Source organism: Chrysemys picta, chromosome 19 (assembly GCF_011386835.1).
Source record: "Chrysemys picta bellii isolate R12L10 chromosome 19, ASM1138683v2, whole genome shotgun sequence".
In the NCBI taxonomy this organism is placed as follows: domain Eukaryota; kingdom Metazoa; phylum Chordata; order Testudines; family Emydidae; genus Chrysemys; species Chrysemys picta.
The window spans coordinates 5,030,199-5,057,764 of NC_088809.1; the positions used below are offsets into that span (position 1 = coordinate 5,030,199).

A 27,566-nucleotide genomic window follows, 5' to 3' on the forward strand; every position below is an offset into this window, starting at 1 on the left:
CACTGGTAACTCACATTAAAGGCAGCTAAAAATGAATTAGATGCATTCCTAATGTTACTTTTTCATATAAGCAATTATTTGAGCTGCTCTAGGGATGTTACGCATTTGGGACGAGAGGTGTCCACAAGGTAATCTCTTTATAAAGATGTAGTATAGACTATGGAAATAGTTTGAGAACCCTGGTCTAACAGGAGGCAGCGAGAGATTAAGGGATTTACCGAAGTCCAGACACCTGTTAGCCAGTAGTGTGAGTGGGACTAGAGTCTAGGATTCCTGAAAACAAAAAGTTTCCTGAAAGTCAACAGGATCCCATAATCCTGCGCTCTGTGCCCCAGAGCTGAGAGTGGAATGCATGACTCCTGACTCCCAGACCCCTGCTCTAATCACTAGACTGCACTTTCTTTTCCATACGTCTCAAGTCTCCTGCTAACTCCACCTTCTCTGTGTGTGGTTGTTTTTTTTTTTTTTTTTTTTTTTTTTTTTTTTAGGAACACGCTTTTGAGAGCAGCCAGAAGTATAAAGAAGGCAAATACATCATCGAACTAGCTCACATGATCAAGGATAATGGCTGGGATTGAATGGGAAGAGCCCAGCCAAACCAGCGTGTAAGAGAATGCCATCCGACAGAACATTATATCCAAGAGTGAGAGAGTGACCGAACGCTTGGTTCCATGCATTTAGAGGCTCTGCCATTTGGGAACATCTTCACACCCTTCTCCATCTTTATTGGTGACTGGCCTCTAAATTTCTGTCTCTCCGTCTCTTTGCTTTTTATCTGTTTGTGAATTGACCCTGGCTGCTTCTCTCTATGTTCTGGCGTTGGCTAAGAGAATGCACCAAATGCCTGACAGCATTCCATGTTTATGAATGTCAAAGTACAAACTGAAGTTGGCTCTTCGTTGGCCTTTTATCAGAGGGTCTCAGTGTGGGAGGGAGACCAGAGTTTTGGGCAGGAGGAGAGAAGAAGGGGACGGGGTAGGAGGGGAAGTAAGCAGGAACGAAACTGCTTTTCCTTTAAGTCCTGGTAACCAAGGCTTGAAACGATGGACAGAAATATACCTCATGACTGCGTTCTCTCTGAATCTCGAACCTGCTGTTCCAGAAGCCGAGCTCCAGATTAAGCTGGCTGAGCACAAGTTGTAACCAAAAGCCCCTTGCTAGCTAATTCCTGAAACTGATGTGCAATTCCATCTTTTGATAGGTTGTTTCATACTATTCACACAGTCGCCTTTTGTGAACTTCTTGTTGTCGAGCTTGATGGCTATAGAGATTCCCCAAGCTCTCTCCTTCTGCTTCTCCCTCCTCCTGTTTCATAGCGGATGGGCAAACCGTCCCATCAGAGCATGGCTACGACCTCAGCACTGCTGGGGAAACAAAATTCTGATCCTGGGCAACTGAGAGAGGAGGAGTCAAATCATGTAATGTAGTGGGGCTGATGCTGCAGTTTAGGAGATATGACAGACATGCAAGAACTCGGGCATGTGCTAGGAAAATATGTAGGGGGAGAAGGCTGTAGGCAAACTCAGAAACATATGATGCCATATTAATTTTCCAATCCTTACTGTGTGCCGTTAGGGCGAATCTGTTTCCCATTGGCAATGTTATAGCTTGGGATCCAGTCATCCTAATATGTAATGGGAAAATGGCTTTAATAGGATCTTTAAAACTTCAGACTCCAGCCATCATCTCCACTCTTTGAATCCAGCAGAGATGTGATGGAACAGTTAGTGTCTCTGGTGGCTGTTAATATCATGTTTCATAGGTGGCTATTTCAAGCCCTGATGTATCCCTCCCAACCTCGACTCCTGGTATTTTAAAAAACCTGTTTCATACTCTGGAAGACTGAAACTTAGCATCCCCCAAATGGGGTAGCCTCGGAGTTGTAGGGGGAGAAGAGGTTTCAACATCTAACTGCAGCGGACAAGTCCTACTTTAATTTTTGTAAATTAATTTTTATGGGCCATCTTTGTTGTTGGTGTGGGAGAAAGGGAGAATGTGTATAAAAGAAGATAGTGTACACATAAATGACAGTGCAAAGCTTCCTCTACAACAGTCCAGTCAGTATCTGGTGCAGAACACAAGCCTATTTAACTGAATTAGTATTATCCATCGAGTGAATTCTTCTTGTTTGTGGAATTCTTTCGAAGTAGGTTAATTCTCTGGGGGAAATCCCTCTCAATCCAGGGAGTGAAAAATAATGTGCAGGGATTCATAGCTCCTTATGAAATTGAACCTTCTGATGATTAGACCCTAATGCCGCCTTTTTTTCCAATATTCAGGTTAGCAGAGTTGAGAGGATTTCAAAATCACATTTGCTGGTAAGTGGGGAGGTGGGGGGGAGGGAGGAATGCAGAGAGAGAGGCTAGTTAGAAGTTTGATTAGACTTCTATGTTCAGTACCAGTGCTTAAAACCTGAATAGCTTATGTGAAAAGTGGATGTTTTCTCTTCTGCTCACTAGATGAGTGTGGTGTCCATGGCATCACTGGTAATATTTGGTTATTACCCAGAAGTAGGTGACAAGATGGAGACTGAGTGTTACTTCTGGAAGGGATGTACTGAATGCCTTCTTTGGCCATTGTGTTAGGAGGTGGCTTCTGCCTTCACCCTATCGGAGGTGAATAACAAGACCACTTCATCTTTGACTTCTGCTAGACTCTACTTCCATCATCCTCATTCCCCTCCATCACCGCTACCTTCAACAAAAAGAATCCCTCAGTACCCATTAGCTTGTTGACTCTGGCATTGGCCTTCTCTTCATTGCCCTTTCCACTCAACGTTTTGTTGGTTTTGGCCAGTAAGGAGTTATTTGCTTTCTTTGGAAAGCTCTTCTCTTTCCCTGAAAACAGTCTCTAAAGGGATCTGATCTGAAATGGGAGAAATAAGGGATAACCCACAACAGCTTTTGTGCAGATGGGATACAGAGCCATACCTAGACTCTGCTAATCTTCCCTGAATAAGTATAATTTTATGCACTACAGTGATCGCGAATAAAAAGCCAACATGCCTATAATAATCCCCCAGTATTCAGTCTCAATACTGCAGAGTTACCCCTGTAAATTGTATTTTTTTGCACCATTAGTGTAGGATATGCTGTACCTCTTAAAAATAAGGGCACAGAATGGTGTCAGATGCAACAATTTTTATTCTTTGTGTACTAAGAACAAGAAATAATATCTCAGACGGCAATACGCGGTAACAATTTACATAAATTGCGTTTTTTATGGCGACCACTGTAAATTTGAATATTTGTGGCCAGATCCTCAGTTAATGTAAATTGGCTTAGTTTCCTTGACTTCCATGGTGCTACACCGGTTTCAATCAGTTGAGGCCTGGGCCCAGATCCTCAAATCCTGGTATGGAAAATGTGCGAATGCACGCACATGTGCACACGCGTGCACACACATGCACACGCAGGCACACACTTGACTGTAGGTTGATTTTTATACACTGTATAAAGAGATAAGTAAAAATGGCCTGCTAGACTTATTTAATATTTGTTCTCCCTCATGTGTCAGCTAAACCTAAAGTGCTTCTTATGATGTAAGGTCCACTGTTAACTCATCTGTGACCTGCTGTATTAAGACATATGATAGTATTGGGAGTTGAAAACAAAACAGAGTGATGAAATTTATAGGCTATAACAATCAGGGCATTCTCAGTTGATTAGTTGCAAAACAATATATTCAGAACATAGCCAAAGAATCACACCACTTGCATCTCATTGGTCGAGTCAGTTAATAGTAGCCAGTTAGTTACATCAAAGGGTAGGCAAGGCATGCCCTTCATTTCCAAGATGGAGCTGCAGTACAGAGAGCGAGCATGTCCCAGCATTCAATGTCCAGATCACAGTGGAGCACTGCATACTGGGCTTTGTAGTCTCCATGGGTGGCAGCCTCAGCGAAGATGAAAACTGCAAGTTTTGCTCCATTTTCTGCCCCCCTCCTTAGTTTCTAGCAAGCTGCCACCAAGGCCCTTGGGCAATGCAAATTCTGGGCACCCCTGAGTTTACATCAGAGCCAGTGTATCCCAAAGCTAAACTTTTTGGTAGGTTTTAAATGTTTTGCTCAGGCAGATTATCTTGTGTAGAATCGTGACCCTGTAATAAATATTCAGATGATAATATATACAGAACATAAGCATTATCTTGTGAAATATACTTTTGTAAATAATATTTTAATTTTTTTAAAAAATAATATATTTGGTGCTGTTTTCTCAGAACCCACCCCTGAGAGCACTTTTTTGGGTTTTGTTTTTAAATTATACTGTTTCCTCTGTCTTAGTTGGAAAATATGCTTAAAGGGAAAGAACAATCATAAATATATGCGGTTTTCTTAAGATGCTACACTTTTCACCCGGACAAGGCAGAAAAAGGGCGAATAACCTCTAGTTCCATCCAGCAGAAATTACCTCCTACACAGGCCATTGCCAGGTTACAAACAGAGGCCCCCCATTCAGGAAGGTACTGAAGCATGTGTGTAACTTTAAGCACATCTGAATGCATGTGTGTTTAAAGGTATGCACATGCTTCAGTGCCTGAGGTCCCTGACTTGCAATTGGATCCACGTGGGAAGACCTTAATTCCTACATGGAGTCTCTTTAATGTCAGTGGGGCTCCGTGTAAGTGCGTAGATCTGCCTAAGTAGATCTGATTGCAGGATCTGGGCCTGAAATATTCTCTTGCACCAGTATTGGCTAGAATAAAATAAATAATGAAGATTTAGAATGTGGAAGTGAATTTAAGTTGCAACCTCAGAATCTTTATTTCCCATTGCTTGGGGCAATGGGGGCAGGGGACGGAGAATTCTAACTAATCAGGAATTCTAATTTGCTTTGCAAATATTTTTGGATGTGGATCCTGGTTTTAATTTTGTTTTTAATATAAATAAACCAGGCTGCTACATAGTGAATTAAAGTACAAGTTTACATCTCTGGCAGTAAAGTTCTTTTCCCTCTCCTCTTTGTCTTTTTTTCCCTCCCCTCTCCCCCTTAATTTTTATTTCATTGGTCTTCTTGTTTATCTCAAAGTGGACCAACAGCACAAATCATTAGACTGTGTTTTGTTGAGTAAGGAGCTATTTGCAGTGCTGAGTAACTGTTGCACACACTTTTATTTTCTCTTTTTGGTGCACACATTTTAAAGGCAACAAAACCTGCACATGGAATCTGTGGTTCTTGTGAGGATCAGCTAAGAATTTTCTCTGTATGCGTTTTCCTAATTGATATGTGAGTGTATTAATCATGCATTTCGTTTCTATATGAACCAGTTCTTGGACAAGCATCCTGTTGGGTAAACAGATTTGAAATGCAGAGCTCAGCTAAGTAGTAAGAGCTTTCCTTGCCAGATGAGAGGCCTGAGAAATGGAACGTTCAGAAACAAAAATGTTATGCATTGATTTGGAAGAATCCTGTTTTGAAAGAACAAACAGGAAGGGAAAATAAAATCACACTTAATATAAAAACAAAAAAATTGACATTTAAATGCAAGCAGAATGATGTTGTGTAAGGTACAATCACAAATAAGCTATTCTCGTAGTTACAAACTGTTTTGTTTTTCATAAAGAAATGGGAATGCTTTCCCACTGACAAAATGAAGAGACAATATTTCCAATACCAGCCTGTTTATTGATGCTCTTGTGTTTACAAACTGTGTATACTTTTATTTCTTTGTTTTGATTTAACTATATTTTTGGCATATTCTTTCAGGTCATATTGCTTCGGTAATAAAGGCAATTGTTTGTTTTTAGATAATTTGTCTTCACCTCTTTGTGTCTTTGTACATTGTACATAGTTCTTCAGTATTAGAGGGAAGCATACTGTTTGTCAGATTTACAATATGTGTTGGTGCTCATTTGAGAAAATAAAGTTTTCAAATATTAAAAGCGTGGATCTACTTTTCTGTTTTCGTCCCCAGGGCCACGAACAAAGTGGAAACTGACCAAAGGGGACGGAATTCAGTTGACCTGTAAGTTTGAAAATACCCAAATCACATTATTGTTATTTGTATTAAAATTGGACCAGTCAAGGTCAGGGCCCTATTTTCCCAGGGGCTGGACAAACATAATCCCTGCCCCAAAGAGTTTACAATCTAATGTGACAGGACAGACGAAGGGTGGGAGGGGAAAAAAGGCACAGATGAAGTGATTTACCCAGGGTCGCACAGGTGGTTACTGGCAGAGCCAGGATTAGAACCTAGGTCTCCTGACTCCCACTGCCTGTCCACTACACCAGTCTGCCTCCCATCATCATTATTAATTATTGTTTTTATTCTGTTGTTGTGACGGTAGGAACTTACAGGCACTAAGCAGGATCAAGGCCTCTCTACTTGGATTGTACAAACACAGAGGTAGATATAATCCCGATCTCAAAGAGCACAGGCTGTGGAGCCAGAGGGTGGTCTCTCAGGCCATGGCCAAACCACTTTTTGGCTGGACCAAACCTGAGCAGCACTGCAACCCTATGCACCAGGTCATGATGCCACTCACTCAGATTTGGGGGGTTGGGTGAAGGGGCTCATGAGTCAGTGGGGTCAATCTGCTTCTGGGTCCGGGGGGAGCACCTGAGAAGGGAATAGGAAGGTGGGGGGAGGGGGCAAAAATGTGGCCCCTTCACTTTAAATGGTGCTCCACAGCCCCTGCTGACTAGTTTACTTTATAAGGCCCTGATCCTAGAATCGGATCAATACAGACTTCCATGGGGCTCCATACAGGTTCAGAGGTTTGCCTCTGTGAATCCAATTCCAGGACCTTTATTTTGTCTCCCACGTGCTGTGAGGGAAGGGTTTTAACATCCTCTTCGTATGCTTTCGTGTCTTTCCCTCTCAGGAGGCCTGATCCTCCAGTTCTTCCTCACCCCAAACTCTCCTTGAGAGCTGTTCACTTTTTAAAAAATCTGGATGGTGACACCAAGCTGGCCAGCCTCATTTGATTCTCAGTCGCTCGCGGAGGCCTGCTCTCTTTGTTCCTTTTGTTGAAATTAAAAGGAAAAAAAAATACTCTTGAAAGGTTTCTGCTCACATGAGGTTTGTAAAATCCCTCCCTACCGTTCTTTTTGATTAACAAATACCTACGTTTCAAACCTGAACAACTTGGTTGTGTCCCTATCATATACTCAGGTACAGCCAGTTTTAAGTTGTAAGAGCAAATATTTAACAGGTACACAAAGGCATTAATTGCAGCATGTCCTGCCTTTCCCTTTCCACACAGTCAAATGTCAGAAGTTTGTCATAGTCATTTAATCTTGTCACTCATCAAGCATTAGTGTAGTTAATGGGATTTGGAGAAACAAATGCTGAGCGTTCAAACAAATGCTGAGCTTTCAGACACCAGGAGGCAAATTCACTTGGGCAGATGCTTAGCCAATGGTTCTCAACCAGGGGTACATATACCCCTGGGGCACACAGAGATCTTCTAGGGGGTTCATCAACTCATCTAAATACTTGCCTAGTTTTACAACGGGCTACATAAAAAGCACTAGCGGGAAGTCAGTACAAACTAAACATTCATACAATGACTTGTTTATCCTGCTCTGTATACTATACACTGAAAGGTAAGTACAATATTTAGATTCCAGTTGATTTATTATATAATTATATGTTAAAAACGAGAAAGGAAGCAATTTTTCAGTAATAGCATGCTGTGATACTTTTTATGTCTGATTTTGTAAGCAAGTAGTTTTTAAGCGAGGTGAAACGTGGGGGTACTCAAGACAAATCAGACTCCTGAAAGGGGTACCGTAGTCTGGAAAGGTTGAGAGCCCATTGGCTTAGAGTGTCACAAATCCATCTCTCTCTCTCTCTCTTTTTAAATAAAATTATTTTAGCTGAATTATACGTGAAGGAGACCCCAATCTGACTTAAATGGCAATTTTGCCTGAGTAAAGACTGCAGAATTGGCATCTCAGAATGATCTGTAATTGGAATTAATTAATTTGATGTCCCCCTATTACCCCTCCCCCCAAAAAAGTGTAGTGTCCTAGAGATTAATTCCTCAATCTGTGTAAACTTTTGTAGTTACACTGAAGTCAATGGAGCTATGACAGTTCACCTCAGCTGCGGCTCTGGTCCCTCCAGATGACATTCCTGGCTCCTGGAACTACAGACAGTCCTCAGACAATCCTTCCCCATTTCTGCACTGTGCTGCAGAATTCAGGGAAAGATATTTGAAAGAGCTCAAGGGTGAATTTTCTAATGCTCAGCACCCACAACTAGTGGCCAGTTTTTCTGCATCTAGCAGCTCCCAGCAGCAAACCAGTTGTGGGTCCTGCGCCCTTCCAAAAATACCAGCCAGTGTGGCTATCAGTGCAGTGCTGACATGGTCAAGAAAGCTCTTATGGGCCCAATTCTACCGTTTCTAAAGGTGAAAGCTTCTGTTATAAAGTCATTGATTCATTCCCAAATCATTAGTCAGGTGCTTTGAAAATCTCACCAGCTGGCTGCATCTTTAGGCCCTTAGGTGACTTGCCTAGTGTCACAGAGGAAGTTTGTGGCAGGGCAGGGACTTGAACTCAGGTTTTCTGAGTCCTAAGGCTGGTGCCCTAACCACTCGACAATCCTTCCTCTCCTACAGCCATTTCATATGGAGCACATTTACTCATCTGTAGGATCCACAATGCTCTGTAACTGCAAAATATGCTGGTGCTGCTCCTTAGAGCAGGATTCAAGAAACGCAGCTCTCCTTTAAATACATGACCAAAAGGAGGCTGACAGTTTGGTAAATTGCATTCACCGTTAGGGAGACCATGACTCACTAAATTATATTTATCCTAAATGCACTTTTTACAAATTAATCATGTTATATGAATTCTTTAATGAGGGGCCCAGATCCCATTGCCTCCAGGTTCTGGTGAAACTCCAATCTGGAGCCAATCTTTGCAGCTTGGACCCATCTCTAGTGTTCTCATCTAGGTCAGGATTGTGACCACACCCTTATCACAATGTGCAGAGAAGTAAGAGGATTAGTTGTACGGCCGATCACAGCGAGGGGAAAGAGCAGCCTCCATGGAGCTGCTGTTACTCCCCCTGGGCTGGGAGACAGGATATGAGCAGGCAGGTCCAAGGCTGTGCCTTTGGCTAGCGCAGCCAAGCTGGCAGCATGGTCTCTGGGCTTGTCTACACATTTAAAGCATGCTAAGGAACTTTTAGTGCACAGCAGTGGAGTTGACATGGACCAAATAGTGCACGACACATTAGTGTGCTTTAGAAATCACACCCCCGTGGTGTGCATTGCTGCATCATGTAACCCTACACTTGGAATAAGCGGGGAACCAGGGAGGGAATTGTGATGTGGTGCAGCTAAGTGCCTGGCTCAGGACAGATTATAATGTGTCAGTCAAGCCCTGAGTAAATATTTGATTATGTTAGAGCTAGGTCTTGTGAGGTGCTGCATTCCCTCCGTTCATAATGATTTGGGCAGGTGCAATGCAATGGGAACAGCAGCCCTTGGAGGCAGAGGCCTGTGGAGGGGCCAGGCTGCAGGGCCTGGTTTGTCTGACTTGTGTCTGTGTTTCAAAGCATCTCTCAGAAGAGAGAGAGAAATACTGGTGCTAGTGAGAACTTCATTGACACTGGCTGGCGAGTTGGCTTGTAGGATGGTGGGTGAACTGAGGCAGGATTTGGGGAGACCCTGTTACAAGCAGGTTCTCAGATACTATAATATATATCTCTTGGGTGTCCCACTAAACACTTTTTTTCCCCAGTTGCACTGATCATCTTTTTTTCCATTAAAAAAAGGACCTTGTGCAATGCTTTGTGTATTAGCCCTCCTGAGACAGAAAGCTGCGGGGAAAACTGCCAACTAGCAAAAAATCATCTAGCACAAGAATGAGAAAGGAATATCCCTGTATTTTGGGGCTGTTGTTTTGCATTTAAGTTATTAAACTGAAGGGCAGTTTCCTAATTGATATAACTGGTTAGAGAGCTTGTCATTTCTATCTGGCTCTTGGAGCAGAAACAGCTATAAAAACTATTCCAAACACTGTACCTTAAAGGCAGGGGATAGGACATCTGGTGCTTGTAACTGCTTATTAATTTTCAAGTGTTATTTTAATGGCTCCATAATAACTGTCCACACACTCACACTCACTCACACTCTCTCTCTTAAAATAAAGTTAATGGTTTAGCTTAAATTGACAAGAGCCAGGAAATTCAGACTTAAAGCTGACCTGTTACCCTTAAATTGCTGTGTTTTGTAAGATCACCTGTTGCAGCAGGAGGAAAGCATCTGTGTTTCTGCCTTGGTACGTTTGCAGCAGAGGCTGAATTACAGAAGGGGTTACATCCCTTCATGCCTACATCCTGAAGCAGGAGGGTTTATATCCTTTCCAAAATACTTGTGCTCTGTCTATATTAGGTTTTTCCACCAATGAAGACACAGTGATGCAAGTTCCTAATGCAGACATGTTGTACCGCAGTGTACCAGACAACCCAGGCTAAGTTACAAAAATCAAAGTCCCATTTTGCACGGGGGCTGTGTCTGCATTAGGGGTTTGCACTGATATACCTACATCAATGTTTTTACACCAGGGCAAATTTCTGTAGTCTACCACATGCCCAGATGCAGTACCTTTCCACTCTCTCTCTCTCTCCTTCCATCTGCAAAGAACCTATATTTTTACTAGGCTGCTTGTAGGTTTGCATTTCCCTGACAACAGGGTGAAAAAACCCTCCCCAGGCACCCAGGCTTAAAGCTGTTTCCATGGAGACAGAAGACACCTGTGTGCTGGTTCTGGTCTCCTTGCCAGCCAGAGAATGTAGGCTACTGAGCCCTACGTCATCCCCTGTGGCTGAAAAATGAAAGGGTGGGAACATTAGACCTCACGCCATCCCCTAACAGGCCCTTCTAGTGGCAACCACAATCCGGCACGGAGTAAACATTCCCCTCAGAGTTAGAGGACCAGCCTGATGAGAATAAGGCCATGTGTCTGGTTTAACCAGTCTCTGTCTCAGCTGGGGCAGGGATGCTCTGAGGAGGTCACAGTGGAGATGGGAGAAGCACAGTGGGAACACGGAGGGAGGTGGGCTAGTCTGGAAGGTTGCCGGGGAAGGGAGGCTGCTGAGGGGGTTCAGGGAATCATGAAGGAAGGAAAGGATGGAGTGGGTGGGGGAGGGATACTGGGCTAGGTCAGGATGTGGTTTATATATCAGAGGGGGTTGAGGGGGCTGGGACACCCAAAAGAGCCATGGAGGAAGCTACAGAGTTGTCCAAGGAAGCAGGTGGGAAAGGCTGTTCTGACATGTTGGGGAGACATTGGGAAAAGGAGAGGGAAGGGCACTGGAATACCAGTGGGGAAGAGGCTGATCATGCTGGAACACAGCAGGAAGCCCTCAGCAAAGGAAGAGAAGCTGCAGGAAGGCTGCGGTAAGAGCAGAAGGTGAGGGGTACTTCATAGAATCATCAGGTTGCAGAGGGATTGGGGAGGATGAAAGGCACCAAGGACAAAAGGAAGCAAAGGAGGACCCATTCTCTATGTGTGTTACACAGTTACCATTGTTGGTATTGTCGTAGCACCTAGGAGCCCAGTAATGGACCAAGACCCCATGGTATTAGGCACTGTACAAATACAGAACAAAAAGATAGTTCCTCCCCCGAAGAGCTTCGTGCAGGACGTGACTGTAGTTAAGAATGCTTGGGTTAGGAGAAATGTCTCTTGTCCAGCTCGATAACCAACATCCATATTAAGCAGAAGTGTATTAAAGTCCAAACGCCATCAAACTCTGGGAAGGCTCAAATAATGTCTGGCCTTTATAGTTCAGGCCCCATCCCTCCCTAAGCTTAAGCAGAGCCCCTTGTACCTGTGAATTCCACCTCCTGGAAGAGCTCGACTGGAAGTCAAACAGCACTCTTTACAAGCCGACCCATTCCGCATCTCCCCATGAGCTCCTTTGGGGCAGACTTTTCTCAAGGCCGCTTGTGTGTCTGATTAACATAACTGGGACCGAACCAGCTGTGAGAATGAACTATCATAGTAGCAGAATAAAGAGAAGTCCACCAGGAAAGGCGAGGTCAGATGATGAGAGAGAGAGAGGGATTTCCCTGTGGTCAGCTCACATGGACCAGAAGCAGAGGTGACAGTGGAAGGAAACCGAGATCAGCACCCGTGGCTGAATACTCCAGGCTTGTAATTTAGAGAAAAAGAAGGCACACTGCGCGTTTTTAAAATATTTTAATTTAGAGCAATTCCTTTGAATAATGGAAGGAGCATGTTCATCTCAAACGCACATAGTAGCATTTTTATGAGTCATCCCTCTCACTAGGTGATACCACAACCTGCCAAATTTCTCAGCTGATTTAGTGCTGCTAACTTAAAGGCCAAAATTGCTTCTGTGGAGCTAAATGAGCATTATAAAATGTATCTGATTCTTGCTGACCTCAGTTCTAAAATCCATTTGAAACTGTATCTGATTAGATTTAGAACAGCACTTTATTTTAGCTTGTTTTGAAAGTGCTAACGCAACTGTTCCACCCCCACCATTGAAAATGACATGGGATTCTCTCTTGCCCTCTGCACAGGTCTTATGGGGCCAATAGACTGCCCTAGATATGCTATCCTATCCTTTAACTGGACTCTCCATCTGAATGCATAGGGGCCTGCCTCTAAGTCCTTAGACTTTAGCATGATAGCAAGGGGCCCTCTACGCAGTGAGGGCCTAATCCTGCAGGGTGCTGAATGTCCTGAACTCACAATGAGCTCCAGGAACAGGGAGGGGGCCTGCAGGCTGTGATGTGCAAAGCGACATCTGAAAGCTCACCTGAGCTCAGCCAGTCAATACGACGTGTCTGCCCAACAAACCCAGGGTCATCCAAGTTCTGATTCTGACCAAGCCATGCATTTGGCTTGATAGGACCATCAGGAGGGATGCAGTGTATGATATAAATATATAGAGGGTTTGTCTGATACTTGGAAGAGCAGGGTTCAGTGGAGGAGGGCTGAAGAATCTGCTCTGAAAGGCCTGGCCTAGATGAGAAACTGTGCTGCAGCAGGAGGGAGCTGGTGTAAAGACAGCCGCACACACACAGCAGTTATTGTTCAGCCTCGGCAAGTGGGCTCTTCTAGCAGAGAGGTCAATACGACGTGTCTGCCCAACAAACCCAGGGTCATCCAAGTTCTGATTCTGACCAAGCCATGCATTTGGCTTGATGGGACCATCAGGAGGGATGCAGTGTATGATATAAATCCCTGAAACCAAATCCATGAGAACTAAGTGTTCGTGATCTCAATGTACCTCTTAATCCTTTGCCATACACACTGGGGCCTGCAAAGCTTTAAATAAGGGGATATCTTCAATTAATATGATGTCAATCCTTTGGCTGTCAAGCAGTAACCTGTGAACCAACCCTGGATGTGTATTAGAAGCTTTATTTCTCAGGCCTGGTCTACAGTTAAAGTTTAGGTTGACATAGCTACAGCACTCAGGGCAGGGGTGTAAAAAAACAAACAAACATGCTGTTGCTACGTTGACCCTACCCCTGGTGTAGACACAGCTAGGTTGACAGAAGAATGATTCTGTCAACCTAGCTACCACTGCTTAGGAAGATGGTGTTCCTATAGCAACAGAAAACCCCCTTTTGGGGTTTTGCCGGCCTAGCCATGGCACCATAGTTATGCCACTGTTATCCCCATAGCATAGAGCTGGCCTCAGCCTCCATTCTGTAATTAGACTTGTTGCTACAACCCACTGAAGACAATTTGTACACACACATGGCTGCTGCTGAGTTACTCCAGAAGCTGAAAAACTCTGTTTGCTTTATCTGTTTCCATCTCCTGTTGTCAAGGCAAGTAATTACTGCATCAAAAGGCCAACTTGACAACAGTGCTGCTCTCCCATGGATGGTGAGAGTGAGTGTGTGGGGGAGGGGTGGTGGGGGGGGAAAGAGACTGGGTTTCCCCTATACAATCAGCTGGTACGATTTGGTTACGCAATAAATTATGGTTACAAATGAAAGGCTGATACATCCCACCACACTTGGCAGAAGCCTTCTGGTCACACGTCCCTAAGACACCCAATATGACACAAGGAGTCTGATCAGGAATGTTCAGCCTGTAAAATTTATGGAGTATTAACCCAGCTCTGCCACTGACCTGTAGTGTGATCTTGGGAAAATCACTTCACATCTCTATGCCTCTATCTCCCACTGTTTACTTGTCTCATCTATCTAGATTATAATCTCTTTGGGGCAGGGACCATCTCGTATGTTTCTGTACAGTTCCTAGCACAATGGGGCCCTGTCCTCATTTGGGGCCTCTGGGCATTACCACAGTATTAATTAAAGGGGACCTTGTTTAAGTCTGAGAGCTAAAAAGGTTCAGTCTCATTTCACTCACTTCAGTTTTAAAGCAGCTGTAAGAGGGAACAAAAATCTCAAGTTTACTATCCAAAAATCTTTCTTTTTGAAGTTCCCAAAAGCCAAAAATAACCTGTTATAAATGTACTAACACTATCACACCACCCAGCAAGCCTTCAAGGAGGGAGTGGGGGGAGAGACACTGAGCTAAACAGCACCCCCCACACAGACACTCCAGATCCCATGTTCTCACCGCATTAATATATCTGCCTGCAGAATACAAAGGGCAGAGACTTGGGATCTGTCTTCACTGCAGAATTAACTCAGGCTCTTACGCAGACACTATCCCAACCCTGGTACCCTCTACACATGGCACAAACCCTCCCACCTGATGTGTGGTGTTTTAAACCTAGGCTGGCTGGTTCTGCCAGGCGTAGGGGATAGAGGGGGGCTGCTTTCACTCAAGCTGGAACCCACCTCCTTTGCAGTTAGGACGCAGGCTAACCCCCTCTAGTGCTGATAGTCCTCCACTGCCTTCCCACAATTCCCCCCATGCACCCAGAAGGACAGACAAGTTTTCCTACAATCCCCAGGAACGAATCATAGAGCAGCTCAGCACGAAGACCCCTGGGATATCCCTCCTGCCATCTTAGCAACACACACACACAGGGAGTAGAGCGCCAGTGAGGCTATGATAACTCAGGTAGGGCTTTGAGTTAGGCAAACCCAGGTGCCAGTCACCCAACTTAACTCTCCAGTGAGGGCGTAGCCTTGGTTGTCTTTGTTTCTACAGAGTCAAAAACAGGGCTTTGGAGCTGTGCTCTGGCTCCGCTCCAAAGCCCTGGTCAAAAAGAGCTGACTCACCTCAGAAAGAATCCACATTTCAGGTGAGTTCAGAGTTTGTTTTCACTGTATCCCTCCTGGTAGCATTTTCCTCCTTCTAGTAGTTCCTCTAAAGGCTTTCTATGCCTTACGTGCTGGTTTCAGACCCTGTCCCAAAGTAGTTATTAAGGCAGACCTTCCTTCTCAGCCCCTCAGGTATCTGAAAAGTATTTCTTCCTCTCTCTAGCAGCATTTTCCAGAGAGAAGGATTTAAAAAAACAAAACCCCCCCCCCTCAGTTTCTCTATCATAAAAGCCTTTTCTTTTAGCATTCCCAAAAGCCATCAGTGAAATCAAATCAGAAGGTGTATCTGTGCTTTCAAAATGCCTCTAAACCTCTTCCGGGTGGTTTAAAGCAATAGTATCTCCACTGCAAACTTTGCTTCATCCCTGAAATGAAGGTATGAGGTCTTAGTTTCTGCAAATCTCACTGTTGTTACTCTCTGTCTATTAAGTTGTGGGGTCAGAGGGAAGGGAGTCAATTCACCCCTCTTCAGAGATTCCCCACCACCACCACCATTCATTCTTATTTTATGTATACAATAGTAGCGCCCAGAGGCCCCAACTGAGATTGTGCTAGGCCCAGTCACGTAGCAAACACCAGGGCCGGCTCCAGGCACCAGCATTCCAAGCAGGTGCTTCGGGCGGCAATCTGCAAGGGGCGGCAGTCCGTGTGTTTTTGCCGCTCCAAGCAGTGCGCCGACTGGCCGCCGTGGACGGCGGGGGCAGTCCATGTGCCGTTAGGGTGGCACGCGCATTTCCGCCGCAGCGGCAACTTCTATGTTCAGCTGCCCGCGGGGGCAATTCGGCAGCTTCTGTCTTCCGGCTGAAGACAGAAGCTGCTGCCGAATTGCCGCTGCCGTGGAAACGCGCGTGCCGCCCTAATGGCACATAGACTGCCCCCGCCGTCCGCGGCGGCAATTCGGCGCGCTGCTTGGGGTGGCAAAAACAGTGGAGCCGGCCCTGGCAAACGCATATAGGAAGAGCCAGTCCCTGCCCCAAGGAGCTTGCAATCCAAATAGACAAAGCAGACAAAGGAAGGATTATTGTCATAGGTGCAGACTCCGTGGGTGTTCTGGGTCTGGAGAACCCATGGGAAAAAAATGGTGGATGCTCTGCAGCACTCCTATTAATGCCTTTCCCGCCCCCCCCAGTGCCTCCTGCCCTCCGGTGGGCCCTGCCAATCAGCATCTTCCCCTCCCTCCGAGCGCCTACCGCCGGCTGCGGATCAGCTGTTTTGTGGCGTCAGGAGTCGCTGTGGGGGGGGAGAGAAGCGAGGGTGCAGCTCGCTTGGGGGAGGGGGAGGAGCAGGGGTGGGAAGAAGCAGGGCAGGGGTGGGGCATTGGGGGACGGGGTGGAATGGGGGTGGGGCCTGGGTGGAGCTGGCTCCCCTCTTCCACTCCCTCCCCCCCGCTGCAGATTAGAAAGTGGGTGCCTAGGAGGCTACAATTATGTCACAGAGGTCACGGAATCCATGACTTCCATTGACCTCTGTGACATTTTCTGCCCTGGGGCTGGAGCTCCCAGTCAGCCCCACCCTCGCAGCTGCCGAGCCCCCCCCTCAGCTGCAGCCGTGGCTTGGGAGACCCTGCAGGTACCAGCAGGGCTAAAGGCTGGGGAATGATGGGGGGTTGGGAGGAGCCCGCTGATGGCTTCAGGCAAGACTGGAACTATACCTGGGAAGGAAACAGGGTGCAGAATCACCCCAACTAGAGGAACTGGGATAGAGTGGGATGAGAGATGCCAGAGGTATACTGGGCATCTGAGGCATGGTGAGATGCTGGAGCCATTCCAGGCAGCTGGTGCGCAGCGAGAGATGCTGGGCTCTACTTTGTGTGTTGATTGACTATTGGGACTTGAAAGAGAGAATGTGCAGTTTGGATTGTGCTGGGGGAATCTGATTTATGGTTGTGGGACATTTTGTAATAAATTAACCCTGCAAAAGGCTATTTACTCTTGGAATTTCTGGGGACTCTACCAAGAAAGGGGGAAATAAGGCAGGTGCACTGGTCAGCTGCAGGAGGGTGCCCCAGGAAGGAGCTGGCCTATCACAGGCACCCAAAATAACTTGTGGAAAATCTTGGCCAGAGTGTTTTGCACAGAACTGATCTTGGGGTTGGCAAGGGGGAGCTAGCTGGCTGTCGCTGTCTTGTGCCTCTGACAGCCTGAGAGGAAGACCAGATTCCAGCGTAGCTAGCACACAGCTAGTCGCCCCCCCCCCCCCCCGCCCCACCTTCTGCTGCTTTAGCATTTGATGTTGGAAAGGAATGATAGCCTAAACAGGAGACTGGGCATCAGGAGACCTGGGTTCTGTTCCCAGCTCATCTCTAAACATAATATCTGACCACAGGAATGTAAGTGAAAGTCTCTGCCTTAGTTTCCCCCAATGATACTGATTTCCCAGGAGATTGGTGTTTAACTCATTTATGTTTGCAGAGCACACTGAGATCTTCTAGTGAAAGCTGCCAAGGGAGTGCTAATTATTATGGCTGTGCAGGCAAAACATTTGATGGCAAAGAATGTGGGCTCTGCTAACTTCCAGGAACTGCGGCAGACTGTGTTGCTTGTTGCTTTGGCTTTTCCCGAAGACTTAGATACCGGCCAGTGGTGCAGATGTTCACAGTGGAAACGTAGCAATGAGCTTCTAGAACGTCCCAAAATCCGACCCCAGGGAGGCTAATCTCATGGTCCGTGGAGTTCTCAGGATGGCTCGTGGCTATGCTTGTCGTTAAGATGGCCAGTGAAGAGTAAGGCTGCTCAGATGCTGGGAGGGTGCTGGGTTACGACAGGGATGGGTGGCAGTACAGAACCCCAAGACAGAGAGGCACCTCTGTGTTCGAGATAGGAGCAGCTGTTGTCTGCAAAGCAAATGCTGTACCTTGGCAATGGGTGAGTTGCCACTACAGCCCCTGGCTAGGCAAAGCCTAGACATGCTTTCATCCGTCCTTTCCATTCTCCTATAGTGCGAGCATGTGCTGCTCAGTATTTGCTCCCTCTCATGGGCAATGAAACTGGCAGTCTGGCCTCTGGATCCAAGTCTCATCGCAGCCTAGCGGTGTGCAGAAAAGCAGGAGAGGTTTCTAACGATGCAGCTGACGAGCTCGTCCCAGAGAGGAGGCAGGAGAACCCAAAATCCCACGTCATCCTTTTTGATTCCATGTAGGTGAGAGTGGAAAAGCCCTGGAGCCAAAGGCATACTGAGCTACAGTTGACGCTAAATGAAAAGTGAGCCCTTTCGCTTGGGATGCCTTTGATGTTACCTGTCGGAAGCTCCAAAGGCCTGGAGCTTAAGAGCAAGGGCTCCTTGAAACCCACACCAGCCTCCCCGTCTGCTCCTGGTTCCTCAGAGTGGGAGAGCCAGGAGGGAGACGTGCTGCACGCTGCAGGGAATAGTGTACTGTATTTGCAGTACAGTGAGGTTATCTCCCTCTCTCACATTAGATATATTATTAAACTACAATTATACTGGGAGTGCAGCAGGCTGAAGCACTCTATTAATAGTGAAGTGCAGACAAGCTGACTGAGACAGATCGGGCTTTGGCGAGAGGCTGCAGCCCTTGCCAAGTTGGCCTACAGTCTAGGAACAGGAGGTGGGGGGGGGTGGAGACTGAGGTTGGGGGGAAGAAGCTTCTACGTCCATTTCCCCTGCCCCCTTGGAGGAGGGAATAATTGGGTTGGTTTCTTGATAGCCTTGCTGTAACACCTGTATGGTGATGAGGATGTTCAACAGAAATCCCTTCCTCTGGTGCCTTTGGAATGAGGGAACCTTTTATCAGTAACCAAGGGGCTGGTAACAGAGAGGAACAGGGCTCAGCAGCCAGGCAGCTCTTCTCTCGGAGCCACAAATGACAATTAAAAAAAAAAATGGCAGTCCCAGGCAATAAATATAGCAGTGCCTGTGGCCTTTAATCCTAGCTTGGGAACAAGCTCATCAACCACAGGCCACTAGTGAGGACTGGCTCTTGCCTGGAGGCTGGGATGTCTTCTTTTGCACTGACGTGTGTTTAAAATAGAGAGGGATCCAAGTTGCTATGCTGAGACCCAGATTGGACCTTTCCTGGAGCTGGGTGATAGTCACATCTGACTCTTTGATCCCGTCTCTGGTTTTGAGACTTCAGGAGTTTGATTCTTCCCTCTCCAACACCGTTTCTCAGTTATTAATCATCATAATCCTATGTCATCCTCTAGCTCCTTCCATCCATGATCTCAAAGTGTTTTATAAACATTCAGGAACTAAGCCTGACAACCTACCCCACCCCCAAAGTAGGCATTATTGGTTTTGTCCCCATTTTACAGATGGGTAAGCTGAGGCACAGGGCGGTTGTAATTTACCCAATGTGTCACCAACTGGTAGCAGAGCTAGAAACAGATTCCAAGAGGCTTGGCTCTCAACTCTCTGTTCACACCACTAGGCAACAGCTCCTGCCCAGTTTCTATAGTCCTGTGTTCTATAGTGTTTATTAACAAAGCAGGTGGGGTTTCTTCTTTTCTCCTTCAGTGGTCACTGTGGGGCTGGATATCTGGGTGTGGGTGTATCTATGTGGGTTGGGCTTCAGCTGGACCATTTCACAAATAGAATTGGCTTGTAAAGGTTCAGAGGGCAGGGGAGTAGCTGCAGAGGTCCAGGTATCTTAAGGCAGAGAAAGAAATCTGCTTTGTGAAAGGCCCATTTGGAGGGCAGCAATTGGGGTAAGAGAGTCTATTTGCCATTGATCTTACTGTTCCTTCTCTTTAATCACTTTTTTTTTTTAACTATCTTGGAAAACAAAGAATGTAATAGCATTAACTTAGGAGGAGATTTCTGAGCCATGCAGCAAGCTGACATCTGTCCCCTTTGTCAGAGTTCATTAACTCTCACTGGACTTTTAATCAGGTCATACAGAGAGCACGGAGGGTTTGGGGTGGGCCAGACGCTGGTTTTGTGGCTATGGAAACTTGGCGGTCTCAGTTCGCCTCCACTTGTGTTTCTCATCGCCTCCGCGGAGAAGGAAGAATATGTGTAGGCAGAGATGGGAGATTTTCTTACAAAAAGGTTTTACAATGGAATTTTAAGACTGAAAAAATGCCAAAGCTATTTTTACCCAAGTTTCAGCTCAGGGTATAAATAGCAGGCAGGGCTGTTCTTCCCACAGCTGACTGGCATAGCTAGATAAACATCCTGTAGAAAGAGGCTTGTGCATAGAGGATATGTAACTTACAAGGCAGCTTGCCATGCAGCTCATGGGGGATAATTCCCATGTCCACTAGGTCAGCGGGCAACTTTACTGATCAGGGTACCTCGGCCCCCTTGGCAAATGCTGGTGACAGAAGAGGGACTCAGGAGTGGGGATGGCTTTTAACAAAGGAGATTTAAAAAAACAAAAGCGTGGCTGTAAATATCTCATTGAGGCGCCTAAGAAAATCCTTCCTCGCAGACCGTAAAACTAGACCCCAGTGAAGGAGTCTCCTTTCAAAAGGCTGAGGGCTGACACAGGACTGACCCGGTCACCAGGCAGTTTCCTGCACCTGTTCTGGTCACATGGAAATAGTTCTCCTGTCGTCATACAGTTTCCGTGCTCACCCAGCCTGGCACAGATCAAGCCACTCATGTATTTCCCAGAGCAAAGCTCCAAACTCAATTGCATCCTGTCTCCACACGGGACTTCTGTGACATTCCCATATGGCTCTACACTTCTTGGCTGGCCTGTGTAGCCAAACTCAGCAGTTCTGGCCCATCCCTATTTTTACATACTAGATTTAAAACCATCCCTCATGGCCACACCCTAGAGATGATTTAGCTGGACGGGACAGATGCCCTCAGGGGAAGCTGGGCCTGTCCTGTGAGTACACGCGGCATGTGGCTGCAGCCGAGGCTGGAAGGAATTTGAAACCCAAAACCCGACCAAACATCCCTCAGCTTTGTTACCATCCCAGGATTGTGGCCAGAGTGTTGGAAAAGCTTGCACAGGGATTTTACAGAAGGCAAGATCAAGCTTCAGAGGTTTATTTGTATTACAGTAGCACCAGGAGTACCCAGCTGGCATCACTCAGGGCCCCATTGTGCTCTGAACTGTATATCCCGTAAGACACAGTCCTTGCCCAAAGAGCTTATGATCTAAGTAGACAAGACAGGCGAAGGGTCAGAGATGAAGTGACCTCCCCAGATCCACGCCCCCCCCCCCGGTTATTGGAATAGAATCCAGATCTCCTGATTGCCAGTTCAGTGGCTCTAGCCATGAGACTGTGTTGCACCATGCGCACGCTTCCAGAAAGGGAGAGGATAAATACAGCCACAGAAGTGTTTTGCTGAGACTCCTGTGGGTTCGATCACAAAACCAAATCCCAAAAGGTTGGGGGAGGGGAAAAATGGTATGACCCCCTCCCCAAGTGAATTGAAACCATGGAGAATCCTAGCGAGCCAGGCGGGATGCAGCAGGAACTTAGTAGAATTGTGGGCTTTCCCTGGGGAAGGAGACAGCTAATCAGCCTTGGGAAGGAGGGATGGAGCTTTGGGGATGGGGAGGGAGGGAAACAGATGGAAATGATTCCTGACCCTTTCTGCTGAGCAGATGTTGTTTGTCTGGAGGAGGCGAGGTGATGGAAGAGACCTGGAGGATATTTATGGCCTGTGTCCCCTCTGAACAGCTCTCTGGGTTATTGGTGCATAAAATAACACTTGAGAGGTTAATGGCAAAAGTAGGAGAAGGCAATGAAAAGGGGAATGGCTTTTAATCTTTTTAATCTTTGTACTTGGCAGGGTAAAACAAGTAGAACCCATCTTTCCTCTCCTGAGTCCCAGCCCTAAAATATCAGCTGCCCGGGAGCAGCAGTCCCCAGTCGGAGGCCAACCAACTGCTCCCAACTCCCGCAGCAAAAACTAGTCTGCGCGTGTGCTAAACGCACACCAGTGAAACTCTGTGTTTAACTGTCTAGCCATCAGAGCAGGCAGATGAATGCAACACTTAAGGCAGCTGCCTTGCTCGCATTAGGCACATTAATTAAACATTCAATATTTACAAAAAGAGACATTAGTGAAGAGGCGTCTCCCCATGTCTCTTACATTCGGTGAATTGGAGCTGTCTGAGATGGGGACTGTTTACATACACTGCATTGGCTCATAGCTCTCTTTTAAACATCATGTCAACATTGCGTTCCCCCCCGCACATGCTTCCAAAGCGGAGAACTGTGTGTGGTAGTTTCTCAGTGAAAGGTAGTGTTTGGACCCTGGCAGTCTGCCAGCATCCTCCCCCACGTTTCAGCCATCTCTTTCATTTGGTGGGGGGGTGGGTGGCACCTAAGGATTTTGTGACCATGGGAGAATGCTTTGAAAATGCAACATGAAAGGGACACAACTTAATTTAACCATGGGTGTGAAACTGCATGACAGATGCAAATATTTTACTGATGTTTATAACCATATCTTCTCATCCCCTCCACCCCAACTTTCGGTTAATGTTGCTTTTTGACTCTATATGGGGGAAAAGCATGGTCCAATGCTTGGAGAACAGGAGGTGGGAGTTTGGACTCATTGTGAACTCTCCCACTGGGAGTCATTCTGTCACTGAGGAAGTTGCTTAATCTTTTTCTGCCTCAGTTTCCCTAGCTGTTTAGAGGAAAGTGGACACTTTCTATGAAAACTTTCATGTATTCTAAAATCCAATTTTCCACTGGAAAACTTTCCATCAACACTTTTTTCCAATCTGCCCTGTTATTTATGATTAAACATCACTGAAATAAGCTATTGTGTTCTGACTGCAGCAGCCTATTGCAGGGCAAATGGTTTTTCATGGATGCTTTATTCTGCCTGTAAAGGAATCGCTGATTGTGGGAAGTAAAATGCTTGGCAAAATAAAATGAAAACTTTAGTGGCCTAACTTTTTTTTCTAGTGGAAAATGTGTACAGCCTTTTGTAAAGAATTTGTTAGAAATCTTGGCCACGTTACAGAAATAACAAAAAGTATAAGAGTGCTCTTTTATATAACTCGGTGTTTGCTTGTTAAACTCAAATGGGTGTTTTCTTATCCATGTGAAAGAAGATTTTCCCATAATTGTACTGGTTTTATGAGGCTTTAAGTAGAAGTCAAAATGTATCCACCAGTGAGGGCATGGTCTAGACACTAAAGTATACAACTCGTTATTGGAAGATCCAAGTTCTGTTCTAGCCTCTGCTAGAGATTTACTGTGGGACCTGGGCAAGTTACTTCACCTCTCAGTTTTCCCTCTCTCTTAAAATGGGGATAGTGATGGTGCCTCACCACAAAGGGTCTTTGTGAAGGTTAATTCCTTGATGTGTGAAGCATGTAGGGAGCCTTTGGATAGAAGCACTTTGAAATCATTAGCTGGAAGATACCAGCTGGTTTGTAATGCTCAGTATCTAATACTTGGGAAAGAGAGTCATTACCCAGAAAGAATAATACCAAGGCCCAACTAAAGGTGCTTTTATTCCTGATGTACAGAATTAATATAATTAGAATTCATGCTTGGAAGGCAAGATAGTCACTTCATTAAGTAAATGTACATTTTAACTGAAGGCTAAGGTGCTTTTATGCATGACTATTCAACTTATTAATATACACCAAATTATCACTGATGGGAAAGTCATAGTGCTATATAGCTGCTGGAAACACAGGTACAGATGAGGATTACTAAGGCCTCTAGGGCTGCTGAAGACTATAGAAATTATTGACTTTCCAGGGGAAGCATTGATAGTGCTCATCAGATGGGTACTGTTTTGTTTTGTTCACAATCTGAAGCCTTCATCGAAACAATGGTGCCAGATATTCTTTCCATGTACTAAACTAGTAATTCTCAAGGCAACTTTTCAATGTTGTTTTACCCTTGGAAGGAGCCTTTTCCAGAATGATACTGCTGCTCAAATAGCGTCTTCACTTCACTCTTTAAGAGAATCTATGGAAAAGCTGCCGTCTTCCTAATAATGGTCTAACAGAGCTAAGCTTTGATACCGAAGTCTATGTAACTCAACCCCGGCCCAGGAGTGCATGCTAGGAGATCCTGAGGCAGGATTTGGAACCTAGAAGGCATACATCTTTATCAGGAAAGGTAATCAACTACTGGAACAATTTACCAAGGGATGCGGTGGATTCTCCATCACTTGACATCTTTACATTGAGATTGGATGTCTTACTAGGAGATGTGCTTTAGTTCATCCACAAGTTATTGAGTGAAAGTCTCTGGCCTGTGTTATTCAGGAAGTTAGACTAGACATTCCCAATAGTCCCTTCTATCCGTAAAATATATTCATCTAGATGATATGCTCCTTCAAGTAGGAACTATGGACCAGATTCTCATCTTGGGGACTCTTGGATTTACACTGATGACCCTGATGTCAGAATCTGATCTTGTGCCTCATTTTCTCTGTAAAGCACCCTGCATATGTACAGTGCTCTTATTCATGCAAATATTAGTAAGTTTATCTGATCTGGAAGCCAATATTCCTCCTCCATAACTTATGAACATGTAATTTAAGTTTGGATTGTGCATTTTTAAGCCCTGATGGTTAGGCTTTTCAAGCTGTGAATTCCTATCTAGACAGTATGTGAACATATGCTAGTAAATGGCACTGTCATGCTGTGCAAATGAGTGATAGAAATCTCTCTCTCTCTCAGTTGTAGGGTGCATGGGTTTGCCACTTCTGTGTTTTACTTCGCTGGAGTTTAGGATTTTGTTTTGAGAAGCTGGGATGTTAAAATCATTATCTAGAAACCAAAGAGTCAGGATGGTCATTCTTTTCAATGTTCATAGGCCAGAAGAGACCATCTGACCTGACCTCCAGCATAACACAGGCCATAGAATTTCACCCAGTGACTTCAGCAGTGGAGGGAGTTATTCTTCAGCATGTAACCTGTTAAAAAATTGTCTGTGGATTCTCCTTACTCTTCTTTGTCTCTGCTTGCTAAGGTGCTTCGCTTCCCTTGGCTTCCAAAAACTCCTGACCAATTTCCCCTATACATAATGTACTTGGTACATTGAAGCTAATAAGGGTTGGAAAAGTATTCCATGTGGGAGGTGCGTGAGAACAAGCGGTTAGCAGCTCCAACAGAGGAGAGATTTTAGTTGTACTTGCTGCTGTTTTGATGGTTGCAGAGTCAGTAAAAAGCTTTGATTCCCAGATCCCCAGATTGCAGGGCCAATTAATTTTCTCTTGTATCAGTGACTGCTCCTGTGCTACAAATGACTTTTATATTGTGTTACTTCAAATGATTCTCTTTCTAATGTATTGGGGACATGGGTAATGTTATATAATGGGGCTATTAAGAAAAGAATCTCATATGTTAAGCATTGCAGAAACGAACATCCATAACTTTAAATGACAGGCTATGTCCATTCTGGCGCAGCTCCCATGATCTGTGAAATAAACAGCAGGGATGTCCTCTTCTTAACATTTGTTTATATTTATTGGTGACCAATAGTATATACAGAGATGAGGTTTCTTGCTATTTTAATCTGAAATTATAGAGGTCCACTCTCAATTAGTTTAGGGCCAAAATTGCAACTATTTTGAGCTGATGGAGAACATACCTTTGTGGATCTGGGCCATAGTTCTTTGGGGTTTTTCGTACACAATTACTTTGGTGATTTTTAAAAACATCAACAGTAGCTATTTTCTATGTAGGACCTACAATTTTTTTTCCTCAGTGGATCATCATGACATCAAATCCACCAGCCCTCAATGTATGGGGACACACCAGCTGCACTGCATTTATGGTTCTAGAGAATGGAGGCTATTGTGGGTGTGGGTGCGTGTATGTATTATGGAGTCACCGGTTGAGACTCCATAGTTAAGTCTGAGTTCTGTTTTTCACTTAAGGAATTCAGCCTCTTTTGCTGTTTTTGTTTTTTTAAATAAAAAATACACCATATCCTCTTCAAATTTACAGCATTTACTCTGTGGGCACAGAATTATTTTCTGAAAATTTACAAGTAAATCAGTTAGTTAGTTTCATTTAAAATTAATTATAAACTGGATCCTTTAAGAAATTGAACATCTGTGTCAGTCTTTTTTCTTTATCTAGAATTATCTTAATAACACAATGAGGCACACTCTTCAGACTTCCCATGTACAATAGTTAAAACTCATTGTGCATAAAATCTTGTGCTTAGGCTACATTTGAAGAAATTAGGCTGTCATTATGTTTTTTTGGATACATTTCCGTACCTTAACATGTTTGGATTTCTTTTAAATATAATCTCAGCTCTAAATTTCTTGGGTTTATAATGTTTGGCTTTGGAATAATGCAATATCCTTATAATGTGTTTCACCCTTAAATTACTGATAGGTACTCTCAATCTCAACATTGTGTGTGTGTGTGTGTGACAAATGTTACAAGCCTTCAGGATTGATTGAGTCCACTGCTTGTTCCTCCATTAGTCTTTGGCAAGGATACAGGAGCAGAGACATTTATTATATTTTTCATTCTACACATCAGCAATCAAGTAGATGCCCAGTGAAAGTATATCCACGCAGTCAGGCTCAAGTAACAAGTTTACATAGTGTCTGCTTAATCCTAATGCATCTAAAGAAGGAGCACTTGGAGTGATAGAATCAGCATCTGTCACCAAGAGACAAGGCTCCGCTAATTAACTGTGAATCAGACTTCCATTTTGTTTTGTTATTTCAGCATGAAAGATGGCTGAAAGGGGAGAGTGAACAAGGCCTATTAGGTCTGGGTACACTAGGCTCAAGCAGCACGGGGGTCAATTTACCATTATGCTAAGATTTATATTATCTTCAGCGATGATTAGAGCACAATGTCAGTAGAGTGCTGTCCTAGCATGATGGCCTCCCGCTGACAGCCACATGTGAGGCAGAGACCATCACTGTGGTGGAGCTGCCTTGGAGACATTTCTCCAATGACCGTACGCTCTTCCAGTGGCTTTACGGCTATTGAACGAGCGTGATTAACACTGACAAACAGTGCAAGAAGTTCCTGGTCCAGACCCACTGAACTCAATGCAAGTCCTTTTACTGGCTTCACTGGGCTGTGGATCAAATGAATATTCACACCCAGTACGCTTCTTTAATAGCACAGAAACCTTATGATGCCCCCAAATTCGGTACAAAACTGGCACACAGGAAAACACAGGAGGCAAACGTGTGAAGTTTTAGAAGTGGTTTTTATTAAGCACCTCCAGGACCGGATGCTCTGTACCTCTTGTAGTAGGATTACAAGAACCACATTTTGATGGTATTATCATGTAACATAATCAAAAGAGTGAGAATGTGCCTAGATTCCTGGTAACTTTTTTGAATTTTCTTGGTGTGTTTGCTCTTCCAGTGCAGCGTACGATGTCTTTGAATTAAGAAATCCATGTAGCTGCCACGGATGGGATGGATGAAATCGGGCAATTTGAATCATGTTTGATCTTTTATGTGCATCACCTTGCAGGACAATGTATTTCGCCTTT

General features: G+C 45.0%; 2 protein-coding genes across 5 annotated transcripts in view; both read left to right on the top strand.

Annotated features, from left to right (window-relative positions):
* DHX40 (DEAH-box helicase 40) overlaps positions 1–27,566 on the top strand; it is a 129,222-nt gene that overhangs the window by 28,119 nt on the left and 73,537 nt on the right. Inside the window, exon 2 of the mRNA XM_042857918.2 lies at positions 5,913–5,963. The gene's annotated coding sequence lies outside the window, so the exon portion shown is untranslated. The remainder of the gene's footprint in view (positions 1–5,912; positions 5,964–27,566) is intronic.
* YPEL2 (yippee like 2) overlaps positions 1–27,566 on the top strand; it is an 87,019-nt gene that overhangs the window by 28,117 nt on the left and 31,336 nt on the right. The window contains exons 4-6 of one of the 4 annotated variants that reach the window (XM_065573255.1): positions 489–729; positions 2,280–2,318; positions 5,913–5,963. In XM_065573255.1, coding sequence (XP_065429327.1) covers positions 489–578 — 90 coding nt within the window. In that variant the 3' untranslated portion in view covers positions 579–729; positions 2,280–2,318; positions 5,913–5,963. Of the gene's footprint in view, positions 1–488; positions 2,319–2,459; positions 5,881–5,912; positions 5,964–27,566 lie in introns of those variants that run through there. The other 3 variants (XM_065573253.1, XM_065573254.1, XM_065573252.1) reach the window with 3 other exon arrangements.